The sequence below is a fragment of the Drosophila teissieri genome, chromosome 2R (assembly GCF_016746235.2).
Source record: "Drosophila teissieri strain GT53w chromosome 2R, Prin_Dtei_1.1, whole genome shotgun sequence".
In the NCBI taxonomy this organism is placed as follows: Eukaryota; Metazoa; Arthropoda; class Insecta; order Diptera; family Drosophilidae; genus Drosophila; species Drosophila teissieri.
Genome location: NC_053030.1, coordinates 1881175 through 1894157, shown reverse-complemented (window position 1 = coordinate 1894157; position 12983 = coordinate 1881175). Strand labels below are relative to the sequence as shown.

The following is a 12983-nucleotide window of genomic DNA, read 5'->3' as shown; positions in this document are numbered from 1 at the left end:
ACTCATTAAGGGGGGATCGGGGGGCAATATATCTAAAAGTTTACCTAAACTAGGAAAATGACGTTCACATACTACACAAAAAAGGTATAATCCATCAAAAATTCACCAAATATGATAAATCAATTCAGTGAATTTCACAATTAGAATTTCTTAAAGTAAATACCTGAAACTTTAAAATTCATTTTAAATAATTAAAATTGGACCTATCAATCGCACGTTTGACCACTTTGAAATTCACTTTTGTTGCGACGAAAAGCAATCAAAACTCCGCTGTACTGCAAAAATAAACAATTGTTCTCCCTTTACACTCTATTTTTAAAATGTCCCGTTAGAGTTAAGACAAAACGGTCTTGGCATACACATATTTGGACATTTTAGAGACAATCTGGTTACTTTTCGTAAATATTTGGGAAATTTTTTTTTTGACTTTTTGGCCTATGGGCGCAACCACTGTGCAGTAGCAAGAAACGTTGCAATGTCGACAATTTTCTTTCCCGAATTTAAATGTTTATGATTCAAGCGCCACACTGTGGCATTAAATTATTCATTCAAATTTGGGGTATGTCCACCCAAACATCTTAGTAGAAGTTCATCCTTAGAGAGATCCTTATAAATGGGAAGAATGTGCTTCTCGATGTCAGGTGGAATCACGCGAGGCGGATGTTTGAAAGACTTCAATTTCTTTTCCGCTTGCGCTTGGCGCCACTCGCTCCCTCAGGACAATTTTTGTGCCTCGGCTTTTTATCAGTAGAACGATCGAGAGTCGCCATAATGGCCGTTTTCATATCAGCAACCGAATTCAAATTCCTCCTAATTGCTAGGCCGTTAAAATTGTGATTTTCTTTTTAACGGCGTCGGTCAATCGCTATATTCGAATCGACACGCGCGCGTCGATTATCTCAATAAATATTTATCGCAGCTTAACGAAATCTTGTGAAAATATTTTTAAACATTTTATCTTTCGATTAAATGAAAAAAAAATTGTTTTTAAAGGTCTGACCATAGCAGACTTTGGCTGATTGAAGAAAGAACAGTAAAAGTGGATAGGTAAACATTAAAAAAATGTAACTCAATTTGTTTAAAGTTTATTAAAACCGCATTATATAAAATATATGTACCTTTTAAGATATCAATAGTGATATAAAGTTTATGTGAACTGTTTTGGTCAATTATAGCCTACGAATTAAGTAATGCATGGAGTTTAATTTAGGTAATTCGTGAATCATAAAAAACGGTCAACGAAACTTAAAAATTTCCACAAATGAACTTAAAATGTATGTTATAGTTTGCCTTAATATAATACTTTAAGGTAACCAATGATTTTTCACGTTACTCGTAGGGTAAAGGGGTATACTAAATTGTTCAAAAGTATGTAACAGATTGAAGACCCTATATTGTTTATGTATTCTGGACTTTGCCGTCTGTTCATCTGTCTGTCTCCAAAAACTAGCTAAAACTGCACTGCTCAAATTGGTTTTAAAGCGTTGCCATGCCAACTCTAACGGCCAAATATCGCTAAAAATTGCCACGCACACTCCGTTCCCATTTTACATTTTAAATTTCTATCGATATGCCCAAAATATTTTGTACACGCCCACTCTAAAACCGCAAAAAACGTTCGATTTTTTAAAATTATTTGATTAATATAATTCAATTTAAATAGAATCCCCTACAGCTGTTATAACGTCCTCTTGTTTAATAGTTAAACGCTAGACGCTACTATTCCTTTATTTTTTCAAGAAAAAAAAAGCGTGTGATCTTTTTATGGTATAAGTTTTTTTAAGTTAAAACTGAGACATGCTGTGTCAAATGATTATTGCCCTATATATGTATATGTATACTTGCTTCCCGTCCATGGAATGCTTTTGTTGTCCTTATTTTTAAAACACTACCAATACCCAAGGGTCACTAATCCGAAAACATATATTTCAAAAAAAGCAGGTGCAGCTATTCGGCAGCAGCTGGAGGTGCAATCATCCGCCGAGCAGCAGCGGCTCCGTCGTCGGAGTGAGGGGGACGCCCCCTCGCAGGAAAAGCAATATTCCAAGTACCAACCCCATCAGTCCAACTCGCATTCGGTTGAAGCTGTAGTTAGTGCTAAGCCAAATATCTCCAAAGAGAACCGGCGGGTCTCGCTGGGCGACCCCACCCTCACAGCTACGCGGTCGGACATAGAAATCGGCGGAGAGCTGCAACTCATCGAGGAACCAAAAGCCGGTTTTGGATCGGGGCAACAAGTTCGCTGCCGCAACAGCAAGTGCGACCGGAGTACCTCACCCAGTGATGCAAAGAAGCTTTACAAGACGTGCCACAATTGTTCCCATTTATACTGTTCGCGTGAATGTCGGCGGGCGCACTGGGAAAAGCATCGGAAGGCGTGCCTGCACTCCCGTGCGTCTAACATTTGTCGCCAGGTACTTGCCACGTGCAGGGACGACCTCGACTCACAGCGTCATCTGAGTCTTTTGGCCCGCAAAGGCAGCCTGTCTCAAGGACGGGGCGTTGTGCGTGTGCTTTTTCGTAGTGCTGAGGCGGCGGAAGGATTCATTAAGAACGGGTTCCAGTGCATGGGAGAGGCTTCGTACGTGCGCTGGCCAGACCTTATGCCCGCTGAGATGGGTCTGGACTTATACTCCGAACTTCTTAAGCTTAGCACGGAGTACAAGCCGGAAACCAAAATGCTCATTTACGTGGCAATTTGCGTGGTTTCCGAGGCACCGGGCATGGGGCAGGCACCTGTGCGCTGGGAACGCCAACTTGTGAGTCGTTGTGCCAAACTGAAACTCTGCAAGTCAGTTCTGGTTGAACTAGAGCACCATCAGGCGGCAATCCTGCCGGCGTCTGTTGTGGCAGTGCCGGAGCGGACGGAAATCCTCATTCTAACTTTTAAACCCGGACAGCATGGAAATAGAGTGCTAATCCTTTCAAACATTGTGGACATTTTGTCAACGCGCGGCGTCATACTGAGCAAACACTATCCGCAGGTCTTCGAGCGCCTGCAAACGTACTCTGAGGGACAGAGTGACAAGTTCAATCCGGTGACATTGCATCCGCGGGACACGCAAACTGGGCAAAACTTTGTATGCATCATTATGGCGGTGCACACTGACAATGAACTTACGAAGCTTCCATCAGCAGCGGATGGCGGTAATCGAGTTACTACCATAGATGTAGGATCTCCTTCGGCTCTTGTGCAACTGGAACTAGGCGATTATCAGATTTTTAAAACCACATCGAGAGATAGTTGATTAAGAGCATACAAAAATCAAAACAATACTCTTCGGAGTGAAAGCACTGGCAACGACCACTCCTTTCATTCCGATCTGTTCAACGACACCTTGGGGTGTCCCATAGAAAGCACCCGAATGTAAGGAAGCATCTTGAAATCAACTGCGTTAAACATGTAATACAATTTCCTGGTAGTTATAACACTGTACAAAATATTTATTTTTAAATTTTTCCCAGTGAGCGGAAATACATAATTTTCCTTTTTTTGTTATTCTTTAAAAAGTTAAATAAATTCTTTGTCCCGGTCAAATTTAGTTATTGCTTATAATATGTGTGTCCGTCCGTATCGCGAAAACCATAAGTACTAGACAGGATTCAACATGCATGTTCCTATATAGCCACGTCTAAAGTGTGTTTTTTTTGAGGTATACAACTTTATCTCAAAGATAAACTTGTGGCATTACATTTAATATATGATTTTTGGCATATGACCGCCACGGCTGGCTCGGATGTAGTTCAATCTCAACCATTTTCTATGATTTTTTCAAGCATTTGTAGCCGTATATCGGCAATATCACGGCGAATGTCTTCCAAATGGTTACGCGTTTGTGCACATAGACGAATGACTTTACATATCCCGACAGAAAGTATTGTAGCGGTGTTAAATCATAAGATTACAGGTACAAGACGTGAAATTATGCGGTCACAAAACGTGTCTTTCAATGAATCGATTGTGGCATGGAATAAAAACTCCTGGACATTATGTTTTTTTAAATCAGGAATGAAAAAGTTTGTATCATAATCGGTTTTGAAGAAGGACGGACCAATGATTCTACCAGCCCATAAAGCGCACCAAACAGTCTGTGTTTCTGGATATAACTGTGTTTCGACATACACTTGAGGATTAGCTTCACTTCGAATGCGGCAGTTTGGTTTGTTGACGTCCCGAAAATCGGGAGCAACGGCAATCTCATTTCGGTCCCGTTCGACGAATCTACTCCTTGCTTGATGATCGTTTGGCTTTAATGTTTTTACGAGTCGGATTTTATAAGCCCGCAAACCAAGATCCTTCCGCAAAATCTTCCATAAAGTAGGTGGACAAAAATCCAATTCCTGTGCTCGATGGCGGATGGACTCATTCGGACTCACGCACCGCACGGCTTAGGTGCGAGATGCCAGTTATCAATAAGAGAATTGTCTATGGTCAATTGCTTTGATAGACGATAATGGACGCAAAATGGAATAAACGTATTCCGCACAGAACCTTTTTTTCAAAATAAAATTGCACTACTTGCAAGCGTTGTTCAGGTTTGTTGTCAAACTAAACTTGACAGCTGTTAAATCGGTCGCCATCTTGAACAGTAGTGCCAACTTAAAGTTCTATACCTCGAATAAAGCACACTTTTAAAGTCCATAATGGCTAAGTCTGCTTGGCGTATGTGGGCGCCAAAGATATTGTAAAAGTGTAAAATTAACTGTAAACGCGGACCCATGTAAATGATTTAGGCTACATCGTACACTATGTACATACATCCCAAAAATTATTTTAAAAAAATTGAAGTTTTTGTTGTGCTTTGTCATTAAGAAGTTAAAAAGGATATTTAACTCGAAAAGTAATTTGTTAATGGATTTAAAAGTTTGTGTGAATAATAGGTATTTGATTACGAAGAGTGTCAACCAAATACATTTAACTTAACTACTCCAGATTTTTAAGATAAAATAAGTTTCCAAAACAAAATGAACAAAAAAACTTCCGGTCAACCAAGTATTCAACTTTAATGGCTATTACCTATAAACAATAATCTCGAAAACACTACTTCCAGCGGAATTTACTTTTAATAAAGGGAACGAACGTAGACTATTATTAGACGAATAAACGACAATAGTATTTCTTCCTCCTAACCCGGGTTTTCTCTTTTATCTAACCGTCGCTACTCGCCCTCTTAAGTTTATGTAAGCGTTTTCATGTAAGCGTGTTTATGCAATATTATTATGCTCGCATAAATATACGAGTTGAAAGTAACAATCCGTTAAAATTATAAAAAAATATTAAGATGCGTCAAATGCAATAAAAATCGATCTCTGTTCAAATTATGTATTATGTATGTCGACTTAGCCCCTGTTTTAACGATTTCAAGTACTACAGACCATTTATATTTACATATGTACAAATGTGTGTATTAATATGTTTGACAAAAAAAGTATGACACAAAACATCAAATCGATAAGATTAAAAAAAATTACATAATAGCATCTAAAACAAGGCATCAATTTTGAATGCGAAATTATTTGAAATAAAAAGCGGGTAAATGTTGGAAATTCTTGTTTGTTATTCAATTTAACTGCATAAAAAAGGGAGAGATATGTTTATCTTTTTCAAGACTTCTTAACAGCAGGAGGGACGGACGGACTTTAAGACCGTATCAGCATTTTGTGGGTAGCTGGGAAGCTCTCACACATTTACAAAGAACAGTTGGCAAGGGTAGGTGGCAGAAAAATAATATAGCTGTTTAACTAGTTAACGAGTGAAAAACTAAATAGCCAAGATCGGTTCACCTAAAAATGTATGCATACATTCTTGTTTTATGGTGGACTTTCCCCATAAAATGTAAGCTTGAGGGGCGAGTAATATATAACCCAGCTTCAAAGCCCATGGGTAATGTAATTACCCTGATTAATACGGAATGTAAAACGCAAGCTAACGATAACAATTTTTTTAAGCAGAAACTGAATTTCATAAATAAAACGTGGACCAACCACAAACAGAGATCTTCCTATATTATCTTAAATATACATACATAAGTGCAAAGTGCATGCATACAGTTGTCATTAAAAGAAACAAAACTAAATTATTTTAATTTTTGAATAATCTTACATATATAAATTTGCAATAACTACCCGCTATTGTTTGCCAATTCAAAAACGGTCCCTTAGATGTATACTTATTCGTAAATACCTATTTAATGCGATAAGCAATATACGACACATGAATAAAAAACTTCTCAATAACTAAACCCGTACGCTTGATTTACCTAGTTTTAGTTCTAATAATTTAAAAGAAGCTTAATACTCATGAGTTACATTTTGAAACATTTCTTGTTGTTCTTGTTTCTTGTTGTAAAAGATAACTTCATAACTTTAATACATATTTAAAAATATTTAATTTAAAACTAGGCATACGCAAAAGTGCATACATAAAATAAATTTACAAATCAATACGTAAAAAAAGTTTCAAGACAACCAGTAATTCAAAATACCAAAATTCACATCATCTGTTTCTAGATAAATTATTATAAATTTATTTCATTCTTTTGCGTATATAAATATTTAAAGTTTCATATATTTATTAATTATATATGTAGATAACAAGAAATCAAATTTACTGACCTTTTAGTCGCGTAAGAATAAGTTGAATTTGGTAAAACAATAACAAAATGAATTCAAAGTAAAAACTTTTTGCTTATCTAAATTTAAAAAAAATCATAAAAACGATAAGACAGTAAAAGAAATATTCATATTTTCTGGGATCCCTCCGAATTCTAGGTTAATGCACTTACAATTACAGTAAGTTAGTAAAAAAATGTATTTTATTCAAATATTTATTTGATTTTATGCATTATTTAATATATACTTATTTTAGATACATTTAATCAAAATATATTTAAGCTTATAACTTTCAACTTATATATGTGTGCTATTACCTGTGCATATTCATACCTATCGGATTTGCTCGTATCGTCACCTCATAAATCCATTTTTTACACCTACAATTTGTATAAGAGAATAGCCTATAACACTTAAAAATACGATGCATATACATATATGCGTTTAATGTTTAAAGATGTTTAAGTATATTATACAAACTATCAAATAAATTAGGTTTATTTGCATGCTTGACGTAAGAAGCGTTTTTGGGTTTCGCCCATTTCGCCAAGATCCCACATAATTGTAGAAAAAGAAAATATGCGGCTGAAGTGCTAACGATGGAACATCGTTTATTTTTTTTTAATATCTTTGTGGTGAGTTATGCCCCTCGGTGACAGTTCTGGGGCTAGCATAGTTTGATTCAGCTGATCATAGTAACCCTTGATAAACTGAAGCTGAACAGGATGGGCGCCAGTGTTTGTGACTTCGTTAAGCTGCCTGTCACCTTATTCAAGCTATCTATAACCCACCAATAATCACTTCCTGTTGGGCCTCATCCTCCATATCAGGAATCTCCTGCTTGTGCACTATCATCCCGTCGCTACTGGTCTGACGAGGTGCTGTTTGGCCGTACTTTTGATGTATGCCGCGGTGACGCTTGAGTGCAAAACGATCAGCAAACGCCGCAGAGCAAATCTCGCACTTGTAGGGCTTTTCTCCGGAGTGCACCTTTGCGTGGTTTTTAAGGTGCGCCGCCTGAGAGAATGCAGATCCACAAATTTCGCACTTGTATGGCTTTTCACCCGTGTGAATGCGCCTATGGTTCCAAAGAGTAGCGTGGCGGGCAAATCCTTTGTCGCAAACACCGCACACATAGGGTCGCTCGCCACTATGCGTACGTTCATGGTTCTTGAGATGTGGCGACTGTGAGAACTGCATGCCGCATGTTTGGCATCTGAATAAAGATAACATACTTAGTAAAAAGAAAATAATTACAACTAGTAGGCTGGTATTACTTATAGGGTTTCTCGCCCGTATGGATACGGGCGTGGTTTTTCAAATAAACGGCTTTAGCAAAGGCCAACCCACAGATGCTGCACTTGTAGTTTTTTTCACCGCTATGCAGCTTTTTATGTGACCACAGACTTGAGTAACGTGAAAACAGACCGCCGCATATATTACAACTGAAGGGTTTTGACGGATTTCTGCAGGACAAACATCTTGGTTTTGTTAGCATAGGATTGAGTCGCAAATTTAATTTATACTCACTCAGTTTTAACAGTAACTGATTGCTTAGCCGATCCCCCCACACCGCTGTGCGAAGCGTGGGAGTGCTGCCCTAATAGCACCACGCCAGAACCATTGCATTTCTGGCATTTGGTCATCTGCTGGGAATTTCGTTTTTTCACAGGATGGTGGCCGGACCCACTGCTCGCCTCCCGTTTTGGTGTTGTACCGCCAGTCTGTGCAGCCACAATTTGCTGCAGTTGTGCTTGGGCCTGAGGAGTCGTTGATATGATTTGCACGGGATGCGCCATTTGACCTGCAAAAGAAGAAGTTGGTTTTGGTCCATTTGGCAGGAAAACTTTTACAATTACCATCCGGCGCCACGAAGAGCTGTTGTTGTTGCTGTGCCGTTTGTTCAGCTTGCATGCAGGACTCGCAGCGCACCTGCTTTGGACCTTTGCGTTTGGAATGCTGCAATATAGAGCTTCCGCAATTTATACACTTGCTTGCCTTTGACTCATGTTGCTGCTGCATTACAGATTGCTGAACCGGCTCTAGCGTGTCAGAAGACACAATCTGTATCTGACCCATCTGGCCATTTCCAATCATGTTCTGTGCCTGCACAAGCCCCTGCGCGCTGACCACGGCAATAGAATCACCCCCCGATTGGGTGTTATGTTGCTGTTGCTGCTGCTGTTCCCCGTCTGTATGCATCCGCTTATGAGCATTGAGCAGTGCCAAATGAGGAAACATATCTGAGCAAACATCACACTTAAAGCTGATGTTGGATATGGTGTTCTGCAAAGAAGAAAATTATTAGGCTTTGATGAATGAGACTTATTTTTACATACAGCTGCAATTGGCTTGTTTTGATTAACTATCTGGATGCGGCCTTGTGCGTCTACCGTGGCGATGCCAAGAGCTGCACCCTGGTTGAGGGGCATACCGTTGACCAGGGCGTAGTTGTAACCGCCCACAGGCTGGGCTATGTAGCACGTCTTATTGTCGTCTGTGGTGGCCAGCTGAGCAAGATTGACGGTACCGCCATTGCCCTATATGAAAACAATATTAAGAAGTCAGTCCCCATTTATATATAGTAAGTATAGTACTTACATTTGTCGTGTAATAGAAGGTTGGCTGTTGCTCCGTTTTTTGACCCTCTATTTTGGGCTGTTTAAGAATGGTGCCATCCGCCGTCTGGTACTGAATTGTGGCCGGTTGCCCATTAATAGCATTTGTGAAGATGATGTTTTTGGTAAGGTCTTCCATGGTGCCTATAATTCTCTTATGTCCAAAAATTAAGTTTTATCATACATTGGCCTTTTATTTACTGCAGCTATGGCACGCTATTCAACACTGCATCACGCGACGCTATTTCTATAAAATGAGAAAGAGATGAATATAGTGCCAAAGAAACCCAGTGAAAACGACTGATTAAAAATGGCGACGGTGAGACAAAAAATATGTACATATGCGACACAAAACATACACAACGACCGCTTAAAGCAACACATCTTCACATTAACAGGCTCTAGCATCTGTGTTTTTGCAATCATACAATGTAAAACTATTTTTATTATTTTTTTGTACGAAAAATTACCTTTTATGCAACCGGACCACACCATAAAATGCGCTTTGGCTGCGTTACCAAACCACAAAAAAATTTTTAAAAATTTGAGTTGGTGTAAAATTGTATCCGTTGATAGACAACCTATTAAAACGATTTTTTGTTTGGAATACTAAATGAAATATATTTGAATAGTGTTATCTTTTTCTAACAAATTCCAGCACTATAACTTTTAGCCCATTATTTTGTATAATAGCTAAAGAGAGATGGAGACAGAACAACGCTCACAGAGAGAGCAGACGAGCAGCAGTTCTACTTTTCAAAAATGTGACCGTGCACTGACGAAAACACGCTTTGCCCACGAAAATATACCAAAATTCAAATTAAATGGTGGAATTTCTTAGAGCCTTTTTACACTTAATCGAGGTTTTTATAGAGATAGTAGAAAACTTAAACATTCTGATATATTTTTCCTACTTTGTGACTTAAGTTACATCTAAGACGAATGTTTATTATTATTCTGTTTTCTATAGAATATTTTTGTTTTTTGTACTTAAGCAGAAAACGCTTTTATACAAAAAACCCCGCGTGTTTAATTTAGGTGAACGAATTTTATTTTTTAAAGTATACTTAAAATTCCCATATTTAATTTTAGATATATATATGATTAAAAACTAAAGTTTTGCCTGCGGTGTTCTTTTAGGAATTCTCATTAATTTGCGTACACATATCACTTTAAAGTGATTGCTTTGATTCAAGGTCCTAGTTTTGTTCAGGTCAACAAATTTTGTATAATATTAAAATCCCACAAAGCATCCAATGTACTGTTCCTTTCTCAAGGACGCTAAAGCAGGCATATGTTTTGGGTGTGAGCTAAAGATTCTGTATCAACTTGGGTTGTTGATAATATATCAAAATATCAATATATCGATATTTTTTCTGAAAATGATATATTTATATCGTGATATTTTTTTTTTGAACAAATATCGATATTGCGATATTTTTTTGATATTTTCCGTTCGTTCACTCTGATTTGCAAAGCGGTACCGAGTAAAAGTGCACGTGTTAAAATGAACATAAAATCCAATGACTAAAAAAACGGGACTTCCTAAAATCACTTAATTCTAATTAGTGGTAGCATTATAATATGAAATTTATATAAACACAAGGTATTATTATCTGCATTATAAATCCATGAATTTAAATAAGAACAAGAGAGAAAGCTATAGTGGGCGTGGCAGCACTAATCGACAAACTTGCGCTGCGTCTATGTCTCTGGAGTCTATATGCTTAATCTTAACTTTCTATTCTATTGATCCTGATTAAGAATATATATACTTTATATGGTCTGCCTGTTACATGGCGATCATGGTTTTAACGGTCCTTCCTTCCTTCCTTATGTCCCAGTGCATTCCTAGACAGTGGTACCACCCTCGCAATCGTCTTCCGCCTTCCTAGGTGTCCTGCCGTCAGCATATCGTGGTTCTCGGCCATGACGCGCGGCCTCTCCCTAGTCGGTACACACAGATTCCATGACACCACATCCTCATTCCCTGCACGGTGCGGAATGTGCCTGTATAAACGGCCGGCCTCCTCCAGATAGTTTGGGAATTTTTGGGGATTCTGCTTCACCTTTCTTCGCATCTATTCCGTCCACCTGCATCCCCTTTTTTCTCGCTGTTATCCTGGGGCTCGTTTTGTGCAGCAGCTGTCTTGACAGAGCGTCCGCGACGACGTTCAGCTGGCCCATCTTATACAAGATTTCAAAATCGTACTGTTGGAGTTCCAGCGCCCACCTTGCGATTCTTTCAGCCACTTCAGGGCCATGTGATCTGTAACTCTCCAGGACCGGTCTTTAATTTCTGACGGCCCACGCTATCGCTAAACATTTCTTTCCTTTTGCAGAGTAACGCTCCGTTCAGTGTTCTGCTCGAGTAGGATATAACCCGCTCGCCTTGATCGGACTGCTATGTGAGAATAGCGCCCGGCCCATAGTCGTCCGTCCGTTGGCGTCCGTCCGCAACACGAATGTCTTTGGAAAATCTGTGCATGCCAGGATTGGGTCGGCGACCATCCTGGTTTTGATGGCCTCGAATACTTCTTGGTGAGCGTCTGTTTAATCCCACCTTACCTGCTTTTTCAGAAGTACATTCAGCGCTTGTACTAGCGTCGCAAAATCGGGTACAAAACGCCTGTACCACAACTCCTTCACGTTTCCCGGGGGCTTCAGCTGTGCTATTGCCGCTTCCTTCTCCGGATCCGTTCAACATTTACTTTCAGGTTTGCCGCCCGTAGCCTTCGGAAAACCTCTTTCAATTTGCGCATGTGCACTTGTAGTGTCCGTCCGATCACTATGTTATAGTACTAATATGCGTAGGCGTGTGGCATCCTCTCGGGTGCTATCACTTGGTCCAACGCCTGTAGAAACATTGCCGACGCGGAGTGCAGTCCGAATGGCATCAGGTCCAACAGGCCCTTTCCATCCTCCTCCGCGAAGTCTGTCGCCCACTGTACGATTGCTACTGGAAGTTTTTCGCGTGGCCTGCTTCGAACCGCCGGTCCAACTGGTATCGTTACGCTTAGTCCCGCGCACTTGATCCTTGCTCCCACTCTCGTTAGGAAATGCCAACACGGCACTAGACCGCCGATAATGTTGTGGTGGATTAGCAGTTGCATCCGTACGGTCCTCTCTCCAAGATGTCCACTTCGAGCAGTGATATGACCTCCTCATACCGTCCATCAGCCAACCGCACTTCTTTGCTCGTGGGTACGACCTCTCCTGCCGCCTTCCACCTGTCCGCCAGCGCTTCGCTAATAAAACTAGCCATGGCTCCGGTGTCCATCGTGGTCATAATTTCCACTCCGTCTAGAGTACTGTGGCAGACAGTTGCCTCTCTTCCGCCTTCAGTGTACCCATTAATTTGCGAACCCTGGTTGTCCCTCTGAGGCTGGGGTCGCGTGGCGTTTCCCGATCTCGGACAGCACTCCGCGGCTCTCGGGCCGATTCTCTCGCAAATCCAGCAAAAGCTGATCCGTCGGTTTTGGTTGATGTCCAGTCCATATGTCCATTGTCCATTGCTGATCACTCCACCTGTTCTAGGAATTCCAACGGCTTTTCGCGGCCGTCGTACCGGAAGCTGAACTCTCGCACCTGTTTCGCCACATTTGCGTAATCTTGCGGGGCTGCTCTCGTGGTATCCCGACGATCACGGCTGGCCTCCCGCCTCTCCCTCCTCTTGCGGCTGCCTTCCCGCCGTTCACTTCGAAACTCTTGCCTTTCAGGTCTGCTTCCGCTGGTCATGCTGTTGAAGTTGAG

At 40.3% G+C, this 12983-nt stretch overlaps 2 protein-coding genes across 14 annotated transcripts in view; one reads left to right on the top strand and one right to left on the bottom strand.

The window, feature by feature from the left end:
* LOC122614626 overlaps positions 1-6275 on the top strand; it is a 39105-nt gene extending 32830 nt beyond the window's left edge. For 3 of the 12 annotated variants that reach the window (XM_043789238.1, XM_043789240.1, XM_043789242.1), the window contains one exon: positions 1939-6206. In XM_043789238.1, the coding sequence (XP_043645173.1) occupies positions 1939-3248 (1310 nt within the window). In that variant the 3' untranslated portion in view covers positions 3249-6206. Of the gene's footprint in view, positions 1-1938 lie in introns of all 12 variants that reach the window. The other 9 variants (XM_043789246.1, XM_043789247.1, XM_043789236.1 and 6 more) reach the window with 9 other exon arrangements.
* Positions 6276-7198: 923 nt separating this feature from the next.
* LOC122613046 (zinc finger protein 93) lies at positions 7199-9977 on the bottom strand. Of its 2 annotated transcripts, none has more exons than XM_043787014.1 (7): positions 9701-9977; positions 9214-9477; positions 8952-9152; positions 8472-8898; positions 8143-8416; positions 7890-8093; positions 7199-7828 (listed from the first exon to the last, which is right to left on the bottom strand). In XM_043787014.1, the coding sequence occupies exons 2-7, from the start codon at positions 9367-9369 to the stop codon at positions 7393-7395; spliced, it is 1698 nt and encodes a 565-aa protein (XP_043642949.1). In that variant the 5' UTR covers positions 9370-9477; positions 9701-9977; the 3' UTR covers positions 7199-7392. The 2 variants fall into 2 exon arrangements, with proteins under 2 accessions (XP_043642949.1, XP_043642950.1); XM_043787015.1 differs by having other exon boundaries at positions 7890-8078; positions 9701-9976.
* Positions 9978-12983: the final 3006 nt, after the last annotated feature.